Source organism: Magallana gigas, chromosome 5, assembly GCF_963853765.1.
Source record: "Magallana gigas chromosome 5, xbMagGiga1.1, whole genome shotgun sequence".
NCBI lineage: Eukaryota > Metazoa > Mollusca > Bivalvia > Ostreida > Ostreidae > Magallana > Magallana gigas.
Window position 1 is genome coordinate 39509472 of NC_088857.1, and position 24529 is coordinate 39534000.

The 24529-nt window shown below is 34.8% G+C and overlaps 1 protein-coding gene across 1 annotated transcript; it reads right to left on the reverse strand.

Moving 5' to 3' along the window:
* Window positions 1-290: 290 nt before the first annotated feature.
* Window positions 291-20856, reverse strand: LOC117681861 (uncharacterized). The gene is made up of 7 exons (XM_034448204.2): window positions 19842-20856; window positions 19591-19675; window positions 3410-3577; window positions 2935-3143; window positions 2405-2571; window positions 2064-2239; window positions 291-1472 (listed from the first exon to the last, which is right to left on the reverse strand). Exons 1-7 carry the CDS (start codon window positions 20136-20138, stop codon window positions 1417-1419), a joined length of 1158 nt encoding a protein of 385 aa, XP_034304095.2. The 5' UTR covers window positions 20139-20856; the 3' UTR covers window positions 291-1416.
* Window positions 20857-24529: the final 3673 nt, after the last annotated feature.

A 24529-nucleotide genomic window follows, 5' to 3' on the forward strand; every position in this document is an offset into this window, starting at 1 on the left:
AGGACAAACATGATTACTTATGCAAGGCCATCTATCTGTGTCAAATCAGTTTTTCTGATTGTTCAGTTTTGCGCAGGGATAGGGTCAGTTACATTTGAAAGTATTTAATTAAATTACAATGGCTTGCTTAAAGCCTTCAATTAAATTATACTTAACATTACAAGGGTTTTGAATGTAATTAATTAGATTACAATTACTTTGCAAATATTACCAATAAAATAACATATTACATTTGAGAAAAAATACATTTATTGAATTCAAGCAAATATGATATGTACAAATTTTGTAATAAAAATTTACTAATGATTTAGCTACAAGACGCACAAATGTTCTCAGTTGCACGTTTTGTTCATTAACTGTTCATTATATATGTCCCATATCAGATCTACAAGTCTGTTCTGAGATGCTGAAACCTAACATTTATATCTACTAAATTCTTTATAAGTTGGAAAAATACAAATAAATCTGGGACAAAGAGCAAATTTAATCTTATTAGTTTTATTAAAACACAATAATTTATACCTATTAGTCTATGTTCAATACAGGAACCCACCATGTGAACAGATTTGCCAACAAAAAATTTAAAAACCCTCCTGAAGATATAGTTTAAGGTCAAACTGACATTTAAAAAGTATGACTTAATAGTTTATACAGTTTAAATTACATTGAATTTTATTTGTAACACAAGAAGAAATTTTTTAAAATAATAATTGGAAACATTAATTATTCCAGTAAAATACGGTGATTAAAGAGATCGTGCATACCTTTCAAATCATTTGGTCATTAACAAATTGATAAATATTAAAAACACCGATATTCATAAATTTGGGAACCTTAAAAATTATTTAGCTTAATGCATTTAAACTCTTCCTAACTTAATTAATCTTGTATTTGTATTTTTTGTTTTATAGTTTTGTACTATTGGAAGTGTTTGGGGACAATGGATAATGGACAACTTTCTTATTCATATATACATCAGTGAGTAAAGTAAAAAGTAAGTACAATTGCATGCCTTTTTTTGGGAGTAATTAATTAAATTACAATACACGTTGCTTTCAATTACATTAAAATTTGTAATTAATAATACTCAATTTCTATTACAAATTATCATTACCACATCCCTGATGCGATCGACCTTAATTATAAACACTTCGTTTTGTACATACATTGTAAGGTGTAAATTTTTGGAAATTATAGTTATATCGAAAAAGGTTTTATGACATTAAGAAAAATCAATAAAAATAAATTATTAACGAGCAATTTTATTGATTGATAAAACTGCAGACACATATGTATGCCTCATGAATTTCACAAAACAAATCTATGCTAAATGTCATGTACATACTCAATAACGATTGATATTCTTAGAAATAATTCTTTCATCACAGTCAATCTTTTATGATTTTCTCAAATTATTTAAGTTAAATTATCTGCCAAAACGGACACTGCAATTGTTTCCGCTTCGATAGTTTCTGCAATGACAATGAATTTATATTCGATAGGTATAATATTAATAAACAAGTAAATTAAATATTCTCTTTACAAAGAAGACAAATAACAAGAGAAAACCGCCAAAAGTAGGATTATGTTAAAATGATATGAGACACCGCCATATCACGACGTACTTCCTATAAATTAAAAATCAACAATAGTATCACGCCTCATTTATATTATTTTCTTTTGCAAAATCGTTACCCAAGAGCGCAGCCAATAGGAGCGTTACATAGGACTATGTTACTCGTGATTTCGAATCAAATCTGAATGTTTGTAATATTAACCTTTCCAAAACTTTTCAAAACACATTTTTTGGGGTCAAATAGTGTAAAATTGGAAAATTTCTAATCGGTCAAAGTATTTTGGTTCTGATGTACTTTTATCCACAATTTATAATATCGACAAGTATCCCATGAAACCGTAAAAATTTACGTTAAAATCAATTATCATATTTTTTCAAAGCTTCCTTAGATAATATAACTGATATGAAAACACTATTCTTAGCAGCGTTTTGCGTAAGATGTACATATACATAAAAAACTGGTATAGGTAAACATAGCTATACTGACCACTTTCCATGAAACAAGAGCTATTTCCAGGACATGCGCGGAAGACCGGGAAAGAACCGCTGGTCAGGTCGAACAGACATCCGCCAGGAGGTTCAAAAGACCCCGTTAACCAACCTATGTCTTCTGGACAACCTGCGTGAAGCTTGATAATAGACCAGAATCGGTTGACAAAGTTGCTGAAAAACATTAAACATGTATTTTTGAAATATTAATCAAATATTTCTTCCTTGCTATTACAAATCACTTGCGTGTACATGTGCATATGATATATTCGATTTTTATTGTCTCTGTGTGATGAAACCCTGAAGTTGTTGAGGGGAATTTTATGTTAAAAAACTTACTCTTGATATCCAAACATGGTGAAGTAAAGATATATTCCTGTTGGGGACAGATCAAGCCAGGAAGATGAAGTGACTTGATCTCCGGAAAACCAGTTCGTTAAATTTGATCCGGTGCCATTAAATATAATTTCTCGGGTTGAATTAGGAAAGGTTACCGTAAATCGAATCTGAAAGATACCAATATTTTATAACTATACTTGCATTTCGAGTGCTAAACAAGTTTGATCGTAGAAGATTTAAGAGGGTTAGATTAGCGAAACTATTTGTGGACAATATAAGTCTTCTTTAGACAGAGAGATCTATATAATGATATAAAAACATCAAAGTTTTTAAGTTCAGATCTATGGAATTTTCGTTTACTAAATGACAGTTTACAGCTAAAAAAAAGCTTTAAAATAATAAAGTAGCTAAGGATCTGATAGGTAAATTCTAATCCTTAAAGCTAAAACAAACATACATGTACAGGAATTCTCAAATCTGGCGTTAGACTGTTTATGACATTATGCATTTTTAAAAACTTTAAACATTACTTTTGTTATTAATAGTGTTTCCCAATCATCAATGAGCCCTGCTCGGTAAGGAGTAGAGCATCCAGTTACTTTCGTCATGGCAATGCAATTTGCGGGAAAAGAAGCGTTTCTTTCTTGTTGTATACCACTTTTTAAATAAGCGGTTAGTGGATTGGCGCCAGAGTTACTTTGAATTATGTATGCCAGCGTCCAAAGTCCATCCTTTTTGTCTAGAATAGTGTGCACAAAAATGAGATTTTCAGAATCATTTATTCATTACAAAATATATCATAATCGACGCAGTGAAAATATACATTCTACTAGTGTTCATGTATATACATTGTTATTCTAAACGTATTAAATCAATGCAATAATGCCCCTGTTTCACTTTTGGGACTATATATATATATATATATTCTTTTACTAGTTATTTCTTTTACAAGACTTAATGTAATAATAAAACCATATTTGAAAAAAAAAATGAATTAAGACTCACAGCATGCCATTTGTTCAGCATTTTTAATTTTGCCACTGCTAAGACACGTTAGAGTCACGTTCGGTTTGGAAAATCCCTGGTGACACGTAAAATTCAGGTTATCTCCTACCTTTATCGCTGGTCCATTAAAATCCCCATTAATCAACTCTAAATCTGTTGTTGGACATTCTTCAAAACACAAGGGAAAAAGTGAGCAAGTTAGATACCCAATCCTCCAAAATTTTCGCACAACGATATATAATCATAAGTATGATGGGCTGAGCATACATTAAAAACCATCGAAAATTACTAGTCAGTAAAAAAGGAACAACTCCTAAGTAAGTATAAAATAACAGATCAATCCAGCCTGCAAAAATACACATTCTGATTCATATAAACTATACCTGTATCATCTCAACAGTCGCATTCGTTTATCATCTATGACAGAGATATTGATTAATTAATTAATTATAATATGTTTATGATATGCGAGAAAGGGAATAAATAAATGCAAATATAACACTGTATAATGTGAGCATCACACAGGTAAGGAGAATTGAGTTCAACGGTTGCGCTGAAAAATTGTTTCAATAAATTCAATCAAATTCTATGTTATAAAGGAGAACATTCTTCGAAAAGAAATGATATAAAATTCCAATTAATAATATCTACTTAGGATTTAATGACATTCTCTTCAGCAGTGTAATTTAGAAGTGACAGAGTATATATACTGGTAAAAAAAAGAGAGAAAAAAAATGGAGATTTTTCAGAAAAAATAAGTTATTTTGTAATGTTAATGCACATTAAAAATGTCTTGCGTATTAACTATAACATTTTCAAGAAATTCAAACAAAATTACGTTAGAAAACCCCCCGAACTGACTGCTTGAGTGACTACTTGACAGACTCAATGGCTCGAAGAACCACTGAAGGAATGGCTAACGGGTCAATGGCATTTATTACATCTCTAGCGACTCGTTGTGTCGGACATAATCAGTTGATAACTTAACATTATGCACTATAATTAAAAAACTTTGTGTTTAACAGGAGCTGCTATAAGGCAGATATTTCCACTGACGCTGCTGTGATGTATTTTCCACTATAATACTAATAATCACAATTTTCAATTTATTAGTGATTTTAATCATCAATTGCATTCCTTTGACAAAATGTAAAGTCTAAGAAATACTAGTATGCCCTTTGAAAAGCTTCTCTATAGAGTTCCTTCTGCAATTTTCAAACCCAGGGGCCATGTGGGCTCCAAACTTTTCAAGTTATACAAGCCCACAATAGTTCATAGGGGCCCAATGATATTCACAATGAAGCTAGTTTATAATAATAAGATATATACATGTAGAATAAAAATTGTAAAGTGCCATTATGAATTTGAATTAGATCCAATTTATTAAATTTAATTCTCTATGTAACTATTCGTACATTTTCTAGCTGAGATTTTTTGTCCAACCCTTTGACCCAGTTTCAACCGTTATCTAAAGGATCTTATTTTTTTAGATAACTGTAAACAAATGGTTTTATGATTATTTTAGCATTAATTTGGCAGAATTATTAACTAATTACAAATAACCAACTAATCAACACCAAAAGTAATAAACATCGGTTGCACTGTACCGGTGTGTGGTTGCATCACCCGTATTTATAGCCCCTAAAGATAAGACAATCTCGAGTTATTAATTATAACAGAGGTTAACTGATGCTGTGAAAACGTCTTCAGAATTAGTTAATTATCCTTTGATTGGCTTTGGGGTTAATTAAAAACGATTGTTAACTCATTATACAGGGCGACTTTAACTTCTCTTTCGGAGGAAATTCTAACGATGTTGCCGATCAAATAGTGACTATTTCGTTTAAGTTGATTGCCAAAAAAATTATACTCGCCATGTGGGCAACTAAATCTTTAAGAAATAGTCGCCCACAGTAAAAATTACTCGCATTTGCGAGTGGACGAGTGGTTATTTGTTTCAATACGATCTGATTTCTATTTAGATATTCAATGCACAAAGGAAATATTTTATATTTGAAGGATTGAAATCGACATAAAAATTGCAAAATGCAAACCTCAAGTTATATGAACTTTTGAAAACTGAAACACATTTGAAATAAGAAAACGATAATATCTTTACTTTATGCGATAGAGATTGAAGTTGAAAAAAGCAAAGTCAATGAGTTTCATCAAACTTCACCCAGATAGTTGCACGAAATAATTGTTGAAATCGATTAATTACTATGAGAAATTATTTCAATTAAATAAATCATGCAAAATTATAGAAAACATCGATCATATTTTATGATGAAGTAATTTTTACAACTGAATAGTCGTAATCAGTAATCAAAGGGTTCTAATCTCTCAGATGCTTAGTAGATCAATAACCACTTTTCATTAACATGAATAATTTCTGCCTACATGGCGACTCTTTCACGCTTTCGTGATTAAAATCTAAAACTTGTGTAGCATCCACAAGATATCGTATCTATTCATAACCTGACCCTCCTTCTTGTACTTCAAAACCCTCAACAACTTTGATCGTGGTTTTTTTCACGATCAAAGTATTGATAATAAATATTCATATAAATGAGAAAAATTCTAAGAATTGACCCACTCAAGCGGATGACATTGGGTGTTTGACAATGAGACAGCTGTTCGATAATCGATAAATGTTTGGTACAAATGAGAACTAGTTTTAAAAGTTAATATAAGTCAAAGAAGTAAAACGTCAGTAACTAAAAAACCATCTAAGTACTAAAATTATTACAGTCCAACCTATGTCTGAGTGTTCAATGTACTTGTAACTGTCCCTAGATCTTTGAGATTGTGAACCTTACGATAAAAAACATTTCAGAGGACTTTGAATTAACCTATGATAAAAAGTTTTCAGAAAAATCTGCAAATCATAACGTACAGGCATTTTTCTGTTTTAAAGTAAGTAAAATTTATTTATGAAAAAATAAAAAGGTCCAAAACTTGGTTTTAAAAGATAAGCTACGATCTTCACATTTGATCTGGCTAGAAAAGAGTTTCAAAGGTTACTGCGTATTCTTTACCTTAGAGTTCTGTTAAGGATTACGTTTACTCAGGGGCGAAAAAAACCCCCACTAGTAGGTACGAAAAACTATTTATTGTTCATTATAGCCCCGCTATCGTGGTGCTATTTTTCACTTTCAAATAACTAGGTCAATGACCTACTTTTTCTGCTAGTGACCTCTGAATGTTTATTGAAAAAATTGTCAAAATTGTCCACCATTTTCAAGGTATTCTTTATTTTGAAATTATTAGATATAATAAAACAATTCGTAGGTTGGGAATTGATATAATAAGAAAAGCTTGACTAATTTCATATTTGAATGAATTGTTTTAAGCACAGGTGTTTGAGGACAGGATCGACCCTCCTCCCTTTCCACCACCCCCCCCCCCCCCCCAGTATATAGACCCCCGGGACTTTAATTTTCTTTTTTTTTTAAATTAAATTATCCTTTTATGACATTTTTAATCTAATTTATTCACCCATTCCCCAAAATTACATAAAACCACCAACGGAAATAAGGGTATATCGCAAGGAAGATAACTCGTAACATATTTTTTAAATTTTCTTTTTTATGTCTTCCATTGTAATACACTCTGTATGAGTGCCTTCTTTTAGATTTTCCAGTATCCAAAACGAAAATTTTTTTTAGTTCTTCGCAGCTTGATTAGAATTCATATTTCTAATGAATTGTACTTTTTTCGAGTTTGCCATGCAATTTCGTAAATCTCTCGGTGTTATCTTCCTTGCGATAAACCCTCACTTCCGTTGGTTCTAGATGGATCGGTTCAAAACTTGTAACTTGTCGGTGAAAATTGTCCCATTTGCCTAATTGCTAGCGCTCTCGAGCGCTAGCAACTATGTTAGTCCTTTTCACTGGAATACGCATGCTCGACTCCATTGTAGGGGATTCTTGGAATACTGTACTACTGTAGATAAATTGTACCATTTGAATTTCGTTTGATCATATTCACGTGAAGTTTTGTGTTTTATCGTTAATGTCAAAAAGTAACAGTAGCTTCGGTCTTATAATGCAAAGTTATTTTCAATATTATAATAAATAACTCTAGATTCACAATTGTAAATTGAGACCCCACTCCAGCACATTTCCAGTGCACCACTGTACCTTCCTATCGTTAATAAATCGATTCAGAAATTTAAACCTCTGTTTTCGAAATTTGCTTCTGTGTTTTATGATTGCTACAGCGCTAGCTCACCAATCTTTTTAAAAGATAAGCTTGTAAATGTATTTACAAGGGCATGGCGTGCAGATATTCAGTGAAGGGAATTGTCGGGCTACGACATGAGGTCACCCTTTTTACTGGTAGATGTAGTTTGATAGTACATTTCAACAAATAATAATCGACAGTGCCTCTCGGCTGGCAATCAACGTTAGTTACCTTCTTGTATTATATGTACAGAGGGTCTTATTTTTAAAAAAAAAATGTTTGTTTTAGGTAATTTTGGGCAATGGCTGAATAAATTAATTAAATTATGTCATAAAAGGATAATCTAATAAAAACAGAAAATTAAAGTCCCGGGGGTCGGGGGGGGGGGGGGGGGGGGGGGGTCGATCCCGCCTCAAGCAATTTAGTCCAAATTTCCTCTATCAATTTCAAAAATTGTACCCATTTTTAATCCATTTTTACAAACAAGAGGCCCATGGGCTACATCGCTCACCTGAGGAACAATAGGTATGATAAAATCAGCTTAATGGAGTCATAATACAAACAATCTGGACAATGTTCAATAATACATGTAGATCCTGTATAAATAAGAAATTTCTAACAGGATGATTTTATAGTCATATCACATGTTGAGTATTGCAGTTCTCAAAAAGATCCTTAACAATTGTTTATATATGGGATATAAAGCTACATCAAACTCTGAACCTTCTTGTGAGGCCGAAGAATTGTCCTGAAGACAAAGTCTTAACAATTATAAAAAATCATCTGACTGATTAGTTTCTGAGATTTTTAAAGATTTACTCTTTATTTCTTCTTGAGGATGCTTCCAAACAAGTTTCAGCTTTCAAGCTTCAGTTGAAAATGTGAAAAGTTTACGGACAGACAGACGGACGACAGACAAAATGTGATCAGAATAGCTCACTTGAGCTTTCAGCTCAGGTGAGCTAAAAACTGACTAATAGGAGCTCCAGACCATTGATTGCCTAAAACTGTCTTTATTATGTTGACATTAACATTATATAAGGTCAATGATCAAGATTTCGAGATATTAAATCTTGAATCGAGTTTATGTATTTTAAAGATTTTTCCAATCCCATGCCAGCCAGTGATGTCAATTTAAAGACAAGTAAATACAACCAAAAAATATGCAAAATCATATGAAAAAACATAGAAACATAACTTTTGCAATTACATTGCTACAGAAATTTTTTGAAGAGAATATAGGAAAATGAAAAAAATTATCCGAATTTCCTCTGTTTAAGTATTAATCTACCTTTATCGGAGCATATCTTCCTCAAATAAACAAATCATAGATATCAATATTGATATTTGTGAATAACGTTGTTATTTGTGTTTTTAAAACAACTTAAAACAACTTCAGATATTGAACTTTGTACAAATATTTTTTGAAATTTCAAACCCTGAGTAAACGTAATCCTTAATGTGACGCATGAGCAGAATAGTCCTAAGAAGAAAAGAATATGTTCTGGACAGCTTAACGCGTTACATGACCTTGACCAAGATTTTTTGTTTAAAAACACCTTTTGAGGAAAGGAACTCTTTGGATGAAGTACATGTATAAACCAGATTTAACTAATCGGAGAGAACAGTAAATAAATATTTCTACAACCTTAACCTTGGACATAGAAACAGATTTAGCCAGTGAAAAATTTATGGGCAAGTGATCTTGAACAGACTGATCATTATAGTGAGGTCGCTGAGCGGACCTGTAATTACAATCAAGAAGCTTAGGGATAGGGAGATTCAGTGTCTCTGGACATTTGTACATAAAATACCCACTTTTTACTCAATATGTTTTTTGAACTTTAGTCAAAACTAAAATCAAACAAGAATTCAACATAAACCAAGAATGTAAATTATTGCCGACCGTTAATTGTTTTTTGATGAATATTAAAATCTGCCGATATGAACATTTGTCAAAAAATATGTTTTAGTTATTAATGTTTTCCCCTTTGAAATACTCGTACCCATACAACTCATATTTAACAACCGTACGGTTCAATGATGCCTAATAGGTAATCAATGCTCTCTGATGCATTCAATAGTATGTTTACTCTTGTTATGAAAGTAAGTATTATTGGTTTTTTAAAATTGATATTAGGCATTGTTAAACGTGGTTTAAGGCTATGGATATTTTATACCAATTTATATTAGAAAACGATATTTGTATCAAACATATAATATGAGTGCGAAAAGAAAAAAAAAGCATTAACAATTTTCTCATTCTTAAAGTTCCATACTATGTAGTGGGTTCTCTTACTAATCGATTGCAAATGTCCACTTCACAGAATATGCATTTGCAACGACCAATTTCACAATACATGAGTTAATTTAATCGTTTATTGTAAATGTGTGTTCCTTCCAATGACATTCTATTGCTACATGTATGTCAGATAAGTTTATGATTATTTTTTAAGATTTCGCGTTATTATTTAAAAACAGTCTTTTTTATATGACATAACACCCGAATAAGAGTGTAGTTAAACGTTCAGTAGGGTGCACAATTTACACATCGAGTCGTAGACCATAAAGTTCTAGAGATGAATTGTTATATTTGAACCCCAGGGGCCCAACGGATATTCCATGAAACTCCAATAACACCCCAAAAATACAGATTTATAACTCTTGATACTGTAACGTTTTCCGGGTTCGAAGATTCGGTTGCTCTGCCTGAGCAATTATAATACAAATCAAATTTCTCAATCAAAGCTTTAAATCAGTAATATATACAATTCGCTACTTTCTACTTGAGCGCACGCGCTTCCTCAACAGAACTTATTCTGTTATCACAACACATACAATAAAACCTCGAAAGCCTTATGCAGGCACGTTAAGTATTTATTTGTGTTCAAGGATTAACCTTATATACTGCTTCCTTTACAGCTTCTTCTCACTTCGGCTGTCTGTTCAGAAGTCCGACGGAGAGCTCAGAAACTCTCCTTATATACCCTAAGTCACGTGATACTTGGGGATCTAGAAACAGGAAGTAGTACTCTAGTATGAGAAGCGAATATGATTTTGATTCCGACTTTCGTTTCATTACCCACGCCTCCAGGAATGCGTCCCGCATTTAAAATAACAATATGATCTGGTAATGCGCGTAGAACATAACAAAACTAAAATTAAAACAACTTGATTCAATAGAGGGTCATGATCAACAAAACTAATTCAAAAACAGTGCGCTCATTACAAAAATCAGTGAAAAGATCTATTAGTATGAGTAAAAATATGAAATCAGCAAATGTTCTATGAGCAGTCCGCATGCCTTCCAAATAATGAATAATCAGCCAAATAATGAATCTGTCTTTATCAAAGAAGAACACATCTTCAACTTAAATTTATCTAAAACCAACTCTCGTCTTCACGCGATGTGACAGTGGTCTTTCCTTCCTAGCTGCGACCATTTTATCGGCTATGATTTACAACAGGTTAACTATCTCTAACCTGTTCCCGTACAAACAAAAGTCAAGATATCGCTTGCACTCTGAACAAATATTCAATGAACGTCTATCCTACGTTTAATATCTAGCCACTATAGTCGACTCCATAGTCTTGTAACCACTTTGGTGCATTTCTATCGCGTCTCGGTCGGCAATTTACGATTGCGCCAGTTTCCTTAACGGAAATGAATGGCTCCGTTTCCTCAATGTGAACATCGTCATGAGGTGAACTGTCACCTATCTTTAAGTCACATTTGTTTTCAGGCTCGTTGTCAGATTTGTTCTCTCCCCCTAATGTCTGAGCATGGCTCTTTCTCATTCGGTCACAATGAATGACAGTGCTCTTTTCTCGAAAACCACATGCAACTGTGTACAATACATCTGACAGCTTATTCTCTACTTTATAAGGACCCCTCCGAAACGAAGTTAGCTTGGGAGAGCATCCGCTTTTCCGTACTGGGAAGTATACATATACCATATCGCCTGGCTTAAATGACGACCAAGATACTTTAACTGACGAAGCATCTCTCCTTTTACATTGTCTCTGACAATGGCATGCGCCTTCTCCAAACGTTCGCGCAATATCCCAACCCATTGATGAGCTGGTATTTCTTTAATTTCTGACGGCATCTCGTACATTAAATCTAAAGGCGTCGTTGCCTCTCGACCTAACATAAGCATATTAGGAGAGAAGTTTGTTGTCTCGTGCATCGTTGAACAATAAGCCATGAGGATATAAGGAAGACACAAGTCCCATGCTCAACATTGAAAGCAAGGTGCGGTTGAATCGCTCAACCATTCCATCGGATTTAGGATGGTAGGGCGTTGTCCGTGTTTTTGTAATGCCCAGCAATTTGCACATTTCTGTGAACAGCTTACTCTCATACTGTCGGCCTTGGTCGGAATGAATGATGGATTGAACACCAAACCTCACGATAAGTTGTTCCATAATTGTTCGAGAAATGGTCTCCGTTTCCATATCTGGAAGAGCAAATGCCTTTGTCCATTTTGTAAAGTAGTCCGAAACAACGAGAATGTGACGATTTCCTCAGTCCGTCTCGGGCAACTCACACAAAATGTCAGTTGCTATTCTCTCCATAGGCACACCAGATTTTGTGATTTGCATAGGAGCGCGGCGTTTCGGAATAGGATTTTTTCGCTTAGTACACGTGTCACATCCCGCTATGTACTGATGTACATCTCTATGTAGACCTGGGCAATAGTATCGTTGCCTTATTTTTGCCAGCGTCTTTGTCACTCCAAGGTGACCTGACGTCTTATTGTCGTGACACATCTCCAAGACATTTCTCCTCTCACAGTCTGGTACTATGGCTTGATAGATCTCTCAATTTGAGGGAAGCAATACCCATCGACGCACTAGCAAACCATCCTGGATGCTTAGTCTTTCAAATTGGTTCCACAACGATTTGATCACGTACCCATGCTGCGAAACATCAGAAAATGAGGGTCTTTTACCAAGATCAATCCATTTGCGAACTAATTGAATGTCTTTGCTCTCATCTTGAGATCCTCTTAGACTAGTGCTCGCCAACCCATTTTTGTTATCCTCGACATCAGTAGATGAGTGATATACCCTAACTAAAGGTTTTGAATCTTTGGTCTCCCAATTAGAATCAAATCCACACTGAGTGCATGGGATTTTACTAAGGGCATCCGCGTTTCCGTGTTTTCTGCCCGGGCGATGCTCTATCTCCATATCATAAGTGCTGATGACTTCTAGCCATCGCGCTAATTGTCCTTCCGGGTTTTTGAACCTAAGAAGCCATTTCAGTGACCCATTGTCAGTCCTTAACAAAAATTGTTTTCCATAAAGATAGTGCCTAAAGTGCTTTATGAAATGGACAACAGCGAGCAATTCTGTTCTCGTCACAAAATACCTTCTCTCTGTTTTAGATAGTGCACGAATGGCATACGCTATTACCCGCTCGTTTCCGTTGATTTCCTGCGAAAGCACAGCGCCTATTGAGCAGTTACTTGCGTCTGTATCAAGAATGAATCGTTTGGACACATCAGGTAACGCCAGTATTGGTGCAGATATTAACCTGTTTCGAAGATTTTGAAAAGCGCTCTGTGCTTCTTGCGTCCACTGAAATTTTCGTCCCTTTTCTGTAAGACGATGCAATGGTTTTGCCTCAGAAGCAAAATCTCGAATAAAGCGTCTATAATAACTTCACAACCCTAAAAATGAGCGAATGTCAGACACATTGGAAGGAGTTGGCCACTGGGCAACTGCTGCAATCATTTCCAGGTCTGTAGCAATGCCCTCATGAAAAATTGTGTGTCCCAGGTATTTCACTTTAGTTGCAAAAAAGTTGCACTTCTTTGCCTTTAATTTCAGTCCTGCTTGCTGAAGTCTATCAAATACCTTTCCCAAGTTGTCTAGCATGTTCTCAAAGGAATTTCCAATAACTATTATGTCGTCAAGATACACTAGGCAAATGTCCCACTGGAGACCCGCCAGAACAGTCTCCATCAGACGTTCAAACGTCGCAGGCCCACAGGTAAGACCAAAAGGCATAACCTTAAATTGAAATAGGCCTTTCCGCGTTACACACTCTGTCTTAGCTTTATCCTTTACTTCCATGCCAACCTGCCAATACCCACTGTTAAGGTCTAATGTGGAGAACATAGCATGACCCGAGAGATGGTCAAATGCTTCGTCAATATTTGGGAGAGGATATGCATCTTTGATAGTTACTTCATTCAAGCGGCGATAATCAATACAGAATCGCATTGGCCCGTCCTGTTTGCGCACTAGAACAACAGGCGATGCCCAAGGGCTATTGGAAGGTTCTATAACATCTCTTTCTATCATTTCATTGACTTGTTTGTCAACGTCATGTGACAAATGCAAAGGAATCCGGCGCACGCCTTGCTTAATTGGTTTCTCAACTGTTACAGTATTTATCTTACGGTTAACTACTGCTGTTCGTCCAATGTCAAAATTTGAACTTGCAAACAGATATTTGCGTAAGAATTTTTCAGCATCTTTGGCTTGGGAGTGCATAAGGTGCGCAGCTCGCCAGATGATTGCTTTTCAAATCTAGCAGTGCTCTTCTCTGCATCAATAGCCGTCATCTTAGCTATGGTTGTGTCCTTGTATATCGTTTGCGATACATCTGTAATATTCATATTTCGAACGGGTATATTCTCTCCACCTTTAACTAACGTTCGCCCAACTAGCGCACGACCCCTTTCCAGAAATTTTTCTTCTGGCTCGACAATGTAATCTATGGTACCGCATTTATTGTCTCCAGAAATTTTACCCTTTATGACTAGTTCACTTCGTGGGGGTATATGAACATCGTCGGCAGCAGTGATACGATAACAGCCCATAGCTCCTTCACAAGAGACTGTGCATTCCTCATCATTTAGCCGCAAAGTATTAGTTCCGAGATTTATAATACCATTTCCCATTTTTAGGAAATCAAGGCCGAGTATTCCATCGACAGTGATAACCGTCACTATCGCTGGAATATGTGTTTCAGATTGACAAACCTCGATACCAAATATTGCTTTTCAATACTGAGGGAGCGCATCTCCGCTTGCATTTAATACTTTTTGCGAACTTGCTTCTAGAATCGGGCGCGTGTGTGGTGGTATCAATTCGTATATCTTCTTTGATATTAATATCAACGAAGCGCCTGTGTCGATCAACATCTTTGCTTGGACTTCATTGACCTTAGTTTGTAGAAAGATACCAGCTTCCTGGTTTGAAGTATTTGCGCCTATGTTTGCGTTTATACACTTGTTTTTCCTGCGATTGCTACGAATTCGTCGAGTTTTCCCCTCGCCCGGACTATTTCTATAAGGCTCACTTTTCTTATCCGCCCCTCTACTTTTCAAACTGGGACAATTTCTCCGAATATGGCCCTTTTCCTTACAGTAATAGCAAACCACGCCATTGTTGAGGTTCCCGCCTGAAGTCTGTATAGGTCGTCTTTGTCGTGCCCCATTTTGAACCTGATTTTCTAATTTAGTCTGCATTGCCATCATTAAATCCATTAGCTGCGTTGTTTGAGGTTGTGCGCTTTCATCACTCTCAATCATGCGCAAGTCTCCTCGCTTTTCTGTTTTGAAATACGCATCCAGCTCCACGGCAAGGCAAATTGCGTCATTTAGATTTTCATGTCTGCTCTGTTTGATGCGCAGTCTCATACCCGAGTTGACTAGTGCATCGAAAAGCATCTTTACCTAGTGTCTCCCTAACCTCAGACGGTGCCGTCGGATAAGCTAAACAAGTCAACCTATGAATAGCCTGACCTAATTTCGACAGGGTCTCAGACGCTTTCTGTCGTCTTTCCTTTAATTGCGCTTCTTCCATTTCATCGATGACAAGAATCTCCTGATTAATCCAGCCAGACGACTTCAAAACCAGCCACTTGGTTTATTCCAAAACATGCCAAATCTAGCACAAGGCAGAGCAACAGGAGAACACTCAGAAAGAGAAATCAAAGCAACTGTCGCCAATACGCCATTTGGTAGAAGACTTCAATTCGCCAACAGATTTGAGAGTCTCTCGGACACCGATGAATATCAGAGTTCTAGCTCAGCATTTAACTCTCTGAGCACACGAGTTCACCTTCCAAAAAACTGAAGTTCACCAAAAAAAGCCCCTCTGAAATGAGCACGTTCAGTGAGGGAAGCCTTGAGAAGACAAAGCCTCCATCAAAGAAGAAGAGAAAATTGAACGCAAGGACAGTGCTTCTATCATCTGATGGTGACTCATGGTCCTTAGAAGAGCATACTCAGCATGTCATGCAATTCTGAGGACAATCCAAGGTTTTTCCTGTGTGTGACCAACTTCCGTTTTCCAACTCCGGATCAACTACTGAAAATTATAGGTATAAAACAACCATTCCACTGCAAACAATACCGACTGGTGACAAGATTACATCATACTGTGTTATCAACAATGATCAGAACTTAACCGTCATAAAAACATTTGATCGGCCTTTGTAGATGACTGTGGCGTTTAGGGCATTTATTATGCAAATACTGTCAATGTATACTTTATGCCGAAAGAGAAAAACGGGCTTAAAATTATAACACTGAAATATGGAGTTTTCTGCATTGAGAGGCGGACTAAAAGAAATGGACAATATTTAAAACTCTAGGCACCTTTCGAAATTTAGCCAACAGAAGAAAACTTATACCAAATCCATCAATATTTTACTATTTACAAGGGAAATCATGCATTCAGGAAAAGAGTAAACATGTCTTCATTCAGTTCCATCCAAACTCGGGGAGAAAATCAATTTTGCTATCGTCGAATACTGCAAAGAATTCGAAGAAATTAAACAACAATCACTCACGGAATTGCCGAGTACAAAGCGGAAAAATAGAAAAGGACCGACTGAGTTATCCTCCAAAAGGCATATGAATTTTCCAAGGAAAAGAAGACTTCCTCAGAAGTTATGGATATGATGGGTGAAAATGACTCCTTCAAATCCCCTAGAACTCAAAACAAATTTGGAACAAAAATACAGTGAAAATTCCAAAGAACATTTAAACCAGTAAACGTTGCAGATGAAACACATCAAGTATTATGTTCCCTTCAAACCTCAGACTTCATCCAGGAAGTTTACTTTACAAACAGGAAGACACCTATATTATATTTACAAGACAGACCAATCAAAGTTACATGTATGAATGCTAAATTTATTGTGGAGGAAGCATCATTTATATAAATAAAACTTTCAATTTGGGTTCCTGCCTTGTTTCGGCATAGACCTACAAGCAAAAGGCTGTAATTCGAAGAGAGACGAGAGATCATCCAATAATGCTAGGACCCATAAAGTTACAATTTGAAAGTGACTACGACGCATACCTAACTTCCCTTTCGCACACCATACAGAAGATAAGAGTTACGGAAAACATTATAATGGGAAGTGACGAGGAGAAGGCAATCACCAAAGCAATTTCCAACTGCCACCCACCAAACCAAACATTTAAAAGGCAATATAGACCGGAAACTACAGGGAAAAAATAGAATGCTCTAGAGAAGACCGCGAATAACAGTAAATGATGATATTCGGACTAGAGAGTATAGCCAAAATCAGCGATGATTATGTAATGCTCAATAGAAATGTGAACAACCTTTCAAACTTCAAAAATTTTCCAGTCACATTGACACCGAAGACTCCAACAGTGAAAAGACAATTATTTTAGAAATTTCGAAATGGCAGAAAGATTGAAAATGAACATGTATAAAGTTTCCAAATTCCCAAAAAATAGGTTTGTCAAAAAATAAAACCCAAAAAAGTCGTCCTCAAGCCGAACGAACATGATCACATTAGAAATTGGAGAACCAAACAAGAATGAGATGAGAGGGAATGAGGGTAAAAAACAGAATCAAAATCCACCACACTTCAAAATACAACACAAGGACAGTGACTGTCGCAGTTCATTTTGGATGGAATAAATTCAAATATTTTCTGGTTCTAGGTTTAAGTAACTAATGTTAATTTTCAATGCCTCTGAACATGTTATGAAAGAATGTCACATCTGTTACAATTTCAATTTGTTATGTTAATTTTATACTTTTAATTGTATTTGTTGATGCCCTTTATTAAAGACAAATACCATACCATGCATTTTCTACAAAACTGCACATTGTTCCGCATTTCATTATATATTGTCTCCTAAATAAAGTGGTTGAAGGAAGATGGAGATGTCATTTTGCAAAACAAAATTTAACAAAATCATATTTCAATCAATAAAGCAAAAATATAAGTAAGCAACTTTTTAAAGGGGGTGAGGTGATGGTACCGTATTTTAATAAGCTAAAGTGAGACTTTGTCAACCGTCCTCTTGTCTGTTTGTCTGTCAGTCCATTTCTTTTATCATGTGTTGATTGTCTGGCTTTTCACATATCCAACTTTTACAGAACCACTGCGACAATTTTAACCAGATGCGACTTGGTATGTAAAGAAGGTCTGCCTTATTTATCATAGGTCAACGAATCATAGATTAATGAAATCAACAACACATGTATTTGCACGACTCTTAAGCTGTGTCTACGGAATGTGTGCAAATTGTTCTTGAGGCCAGAGTCATTTTCAACTTGCTTTTAGGAAATGTGATGTATGCAAAATAGACCCCCCCCCCCCCAAAAAAAAATCCAATGCATAAACTTTATGTAATTTGTTTTCTATTCTGTGTGTGTGTATTCACAGGTAATTATTCACTATTCAAGCAAAGAAATTTGTTCTTAATGTTTTCTTTAGTTGATAACATTTATTCAGTTAAAAGTGAAGGAATGGTTTTTATTATATGTTTGATTGTTTTGTTTCATTTAAGTGCTTTCCTGCGATTTATGAACTTTCCAGACCAGGCAACTTGATGCTTTGCTTCATGGTTAAAGATTTCTTTGATCAACTTAATTTTGGAAAACAATGTAGCGTGCGATTTTCAATCAGTTACAGATTTTCTCCTTTATTGTATTATTCAAAATCGTCCCGTCTTTTTTATTTTATTTAAACACATCCACCTTCATAAATGTTCTTTATAATCAACCCATATCTTACACATCCATTTATGCAATTCAGGATTGAATTATATGACCTTAAAACACCATTGTTTTTTTATCGCCATTGTTGTATAGTAACTTGTCTGGATTTTATTGGCTTGATCAATATCTTTTATTCTTTAAGGCTTAATAATTTTGTAAACTTTAAGGATCTGCGCCACTGGTACATTTATGTTGTATTTTACAGCTTCATATAAAAAAATTAAAGGAAAAGATATCGCAAAATAAACGGTTTATCATACAGTGTATAAACTGACATATTTATCTGTATACATTGATAACAATCGGATGAAAATCTGATAATTTGAATCATGAAAGACTAGTTAACATTGAAGAAGAAACGAAATAATGTAACTCATGAGTACATATAAACTTGATAATTACTTTTCTTTTTTAAAACATTAATGTATTGCATGTATTTACATTAGTTTGTCATTATGATGTCATTAAACCACAAAATCAGGTGCTGGATTTTCATGTTCAGTTCTAAGTAATGCTATTGTAATAAATTCTTTTATACTACGTTTAAATATGAATGAAATAACACCATAGTGTCAAAATCGTTAATTGACATGACCCCCAAACTATATTATAACCCCTGGAACCGGGAAAGAGCTCGTCTGAAAATACTTGTTTATACTAGATGTTTTTTCTGTGTTAAATGCATGGTTGGAATTAAGCAATAACATAAAAAAACCTCATGTATTTGCTTGCAAAAAAGTTCGGCATTTCACCTCTTTTACACATGTCATTAAATGGTTTTCGTCGAATACACCCACAGTTTTAATTTTATTCGGTGCTCAGACTTTCTAATTTAGGCAATAGTAAAGATTCTTAAATAATCTTACTTTTAAAAATGATTGTTCTAAAGGAAACATACAATAAAGTAAACAAATAAAATTAACTTTACTTAATGTCATTTTATCAAATTTACTTCCTGTAGTATACTAGTACTCTTTACTTACCGGTCACGATGCAATATGTCTTAGTTTTACCGTCTACGCATCTTTGGTGTGCTGGACATGTCTTGTTTGCACATAAATTTGACAACTACGAAAATAAAATAAAAATACATTATTCTTCATCCTAGTAAAAAAAATGTTTGCCACTATCTTATCATAAATAAAATGTTTCCAGATTAAAAGGAGGAATCATGGTTAATGAAATGTAGAAATCGCTTTCCTTTGCGACATATGAAAATAAAACGTATCATTACCTGGCTTTTCGTAATGTTGTAAATATGAACTGTGCCTTCCTCAAAATGAAGATGTCCCGGAGCTTCCTGTGCAGAGCGGTTCAGAAGTTCACAGGAAAGATGGCGTTTGTTGAAATTAATGGCCTTACAATCAAAATAAGTTAAACACTGGTTCTCGCACATCTTTTTGCCAATCAAGTCCATTGTTAAAATTTTTCCGATTTGCAATCTTGAGTTTTGCATAGTAGTCCCGTTTGACAAGAACCATGTTCCAAAATAGATACAAACAATAATAAATACACCACGCAAACAACCCATATTTGTTTTTTAACAATAGTTTCCCTTCGATTTGAAGTTGTTGTGCTAATTGTCCCTACTACTTCATTTAAGGCCAGACCTAAGAATTAATGAACGGCATGGTAAATGGATCCTTTAAATCTTCATCATCTAATATTCATAAGTGCATACGAATGACGTTGATGGCAGTCGATTTTTGAAATCTGAATTATAAGGTGTCTGATTGAACGTCGCATCTAGTTTTGTCTACAAGGGAGCAATTAGCAACATTTATATATGTAATATAAACTACTTGTGGAAGGAGAGATACATGTTGACAATGACTACAGATCAAATCAGCATTTAATTAAGTATCGATTGTATTAGAATTAGATGTAATTGACAGTTTTTGATTACGGCATAAGCGTCCTATATCTTAATAAAGATTAAGAATCCTATTAGCGTTGATTACAGCTGTGCACCTTAAGAGCTTCTGTACATAGAATAAATCAGGCGATTAACGAAGTAAATGACATTGGAATATCCACCCGTATCCCAAGAGAGAGATCGCAAGTTCAACTGCAGTTGCCGGCCTTAATATAACATCATAGATGCGTCAATGATCTTCATCTAATAAATGCTCAATAAACTCGAAGCTGGCCAAGGCATGCTCATACATAATTTTATTCCAATAAAATCTTAGTTAAGGTAGTCCATCCATAACTAAGGAAGGTGATTTTAACAATTTTGAGTGCTCTATACCACATCAAATACATATTTTAAAGCTATTATGAGGCTGACATAGACCAAACTTTGGTGTACATGTATGTATGTAGTCAATTTAATGAACTTTTTGCACTTAAAACTTTTTTAAAGAGTTGTCTGCCCTTTAAGAATTAAAAAACAAAACTATTCTGAAAATATGTATGGTAAACTATGAATTATTTTAGTATATTCGAATACGGAGAAAGCTTTTGCAACTTTTCACCAAGAGAAATGTGAGAAAATTACATGCACTAAAGAAATATATTTAAAAATGCATTTTCCCCATAAACTTCAATGTTAACTTCAACATATGATAAAGTTATTAAAAAAAATTTCTTTTAAAGATTTCAATGGTGAAACTTTATTATTTAATAAACTCCTTAAAATCACACTAAGAATTTAGTGATCAAACTTGCAATCTATTAAATATGAAATATGACAGTTATGGATGGACTACCTTAATCTTGGTGTGTGTGTTCCAGCATTGTCATGCTGGAAAGAGTGATTTCGATATTTGGTGGAATGTGGCACAATATGAAGACATCTGATCGATGTTTCTAAAAGATGTCACACCATTGCCTTCTAGACCAATATTTTATTAACTCAGGTCACAGTTGTTTTAATCAAGCCAATTCCGATTATGAGCTCTATTAAAGCTCTATTAAAGCTGTGCATCTTAAAAGCTTCTGTACATTGAATAAATCAGGCGATTAACAAAGTAAATGACATTGGGATATCCACCCGTATCCCAAGAGAGAGATCGCAAGTTCAACTGCAGTTGTGGGCCTAAATTTGACATCATAGATGTGTCAATGATCTTCATCTAATAAATGCTCAATAAACTCCAAGCTGGCCAAGACATGCGCATACATCTTAGTTAATCTTGCTGTTGTGTTTCAGTATTGTCATGCTGGAAAGTATGATTTCGATGTTGGTGGAATGTGACACAATACTGTGGTTTCATTAACAATCAGGGGTATTAATTTTTATGGATAAAGTGAAAATCACAGTTTCAAGGATACGTAAATTCGTGGCCAATGACCCTATCAATACAAAATTTTAGTAGAAATTGCAGTTCAATGAATATTTAATTTCAAGGATAAACTTAACAACGAAAACAATGAAAATTGGTATTCAACGAATATTGATGAAACCACAGTATGACATCTGATCGATGTTTCTAAAAGATGTCACACCATTGTCTTCTAGCCAATATATAAATAAATCATGTCACAGTTGTTTAAATCAGGCCAATACCGCCCTAATCATTTGTATCATCCCCAAGAGAGTCCCTTCCCAGCATGAATTGACCTGAATAGAGTTTTTGTCGTCTGCCTTCTATTCAATCAGCAATTATTATGCAAACTTTACATTAGTGTGATAGGATAATATCAATATCACGTCATTGGTGATGATGCCGATTTCGTCAAATTGTAACCAAATTTAAGCGTCCATGACGATGTCTTGGTGTAAATATTGGACAAAGCGCTGAGCAACGGCATTTCAGATTGATATTACGCTTATCTCCGACGAATTGTATTATCGCTGACTAATTTCCTATTGCAGCTGACTGCCTGTATTGCGGTAATTATTCTGACGTTGCGTTGGAACTCTCGAGCAGTCTGACATGCTGTTCGTTGCATTGCCATGTCTTTGCAAGCGTTGAATAGTACTTATATTGCAATTTCTTAGTAATGCATCAGCAACCGCTTGTGGTATCTGCATACATGTAGCATGTAGTCGTTCTTAGGTCTGATTTTGTTGCACCGGGGTCAGGCGCGGTATCAGTATTCAAGTATCGAGTCGGTAACAAAACTATTTCCAAATACTACATGTCAAATCTCTGTCTTTTTCTCTGATGTTTCATATCAGATGTACCATATGAACTGAATGGTGCGTTGTATTCATAGGCGTCGGAACCGGGGGGGGCTAGGGGGGGCTTAGCCCCCCCACTTTTTTTGCAAAGTTATACCTAACCATTAGAAACATAGCATGATAGAGGGTTCAGCCCCCCCACTTTTTCTCGCAGGAAAGATTATTGTTCCTAAATTTACCTTGAAAGATTGAAAAGTTAGATTCAAAAGCATACTAGCGCCCCCCCCCCCCCCCCCGGATTAGGAATTTCATGCTTTTGGGAAAAAAAAATCTGGGTAAGTAATTTTTTTTTTGGAAGTATAGGTATACTCCCCCCCCCCCCCCCCCCCCCCGCCCCCCCCCCCCCCCCCCCACGGATTAGGATTTCCATGATTTTGGGAATTACTTTTTTCTCAATATTTCTGAGGATTAGTCTAGCCCCCCCACTTTCAATTTGCTTCCGACGCCTATGGTATTTGACGTTGTTTTAAGGTAAATTCAACGTAAAAATAGTAATTGGACGTAATTTTGCAATAATAAAGATGTATACAATGAATTTTGAACAAAAAAATTACAGACAAGAAATTTCAAATCACGTTTTGTTTTGCAACGTTTCTTTGCGATTCATTTTTATCGCGATTATGGTTTATTAACCATTTAGTAATAGTTAGATCATATTTTGTAAAAATTACGAGAGTAAGAAGCGGCAGAGGGAGGGAGCGATACGACCAATTCCTTCTTCTTCGCTTAAATTTGATTTAATATTGTCAAACTTACTCAGAACATAGCCTACTTTTTCATTTGCTGATACAAAATTCTGCGTAAATCAAATATTATATCTCTTTTGTTAACGGCTCTTTAAGCTGTCCATCGAAAATGTGACGTCGCTGAGAAATCCTCAACAATAATTAAACAAATCACTGAAATATGTTGAATATGAACAGTGAAAATAAAGGGATTGGTAACCTCAACATCATCAAAATGACGCACACTTTAACCATATTCATCCTGGTTAATATATTTTGTATTTGACCTCAGTTTATTTTTATTTGAAACTTTGGTAAAATGACGCGGTAGACATGAAGTACATTTAAAATATTTAATATCCGTGGGTGTTGGTTGTGGATTTTCCATTTTGCAACCCGGACTCGATTTCCTTGTGGTAATTTGAAATCCTTTACACCAACAAGGGTCACTCTTCATAAAAACATACGAATAATTTTTCTATGTATAATAATACGAAAATTGCGACAAAATTAAAGATTATACATTAGCACTGCACATTAGAAAACGATCGAGTTGGACATTCATCGCCATACGCGATTGAAGGGTTGGTATCAATATCAAAAAAAACTTAGGACCAGGTACTCATACAAGTCTTTCAAAAACTTAATTACGTTTACAAAGCTATAAGAATATCGGGTGAAAATAATAACTAAGCTATCAAAAATATAATACACCCGTTTTAATTAATCAATTAATCGTAACAACTACATAAAATACGGGGAAAATTCAATTACTGGTGGCATCCGTCCACATTTGGTGTTTTGTTTTTCTTTCTTTGCATGGTGATTTTATTTTATTAGTAAAACTGAAAAAGTAGGGTTACGCACGTCTATATTTTTGATTTGACAGCTTGGGAAAAAAAGTTAATACTATTTACCAAGTACTAATTATTAATACTAGTATTAATTTCTGTTCAAACGTTTGGTCATTCAAGTACAATAATTCAGTCTGAGTCGCTACGGTTGGTCTACACATAAGAATGATTATTGAAATGTCGGATACGTCCAATACAAAAAAGTTGAATAATG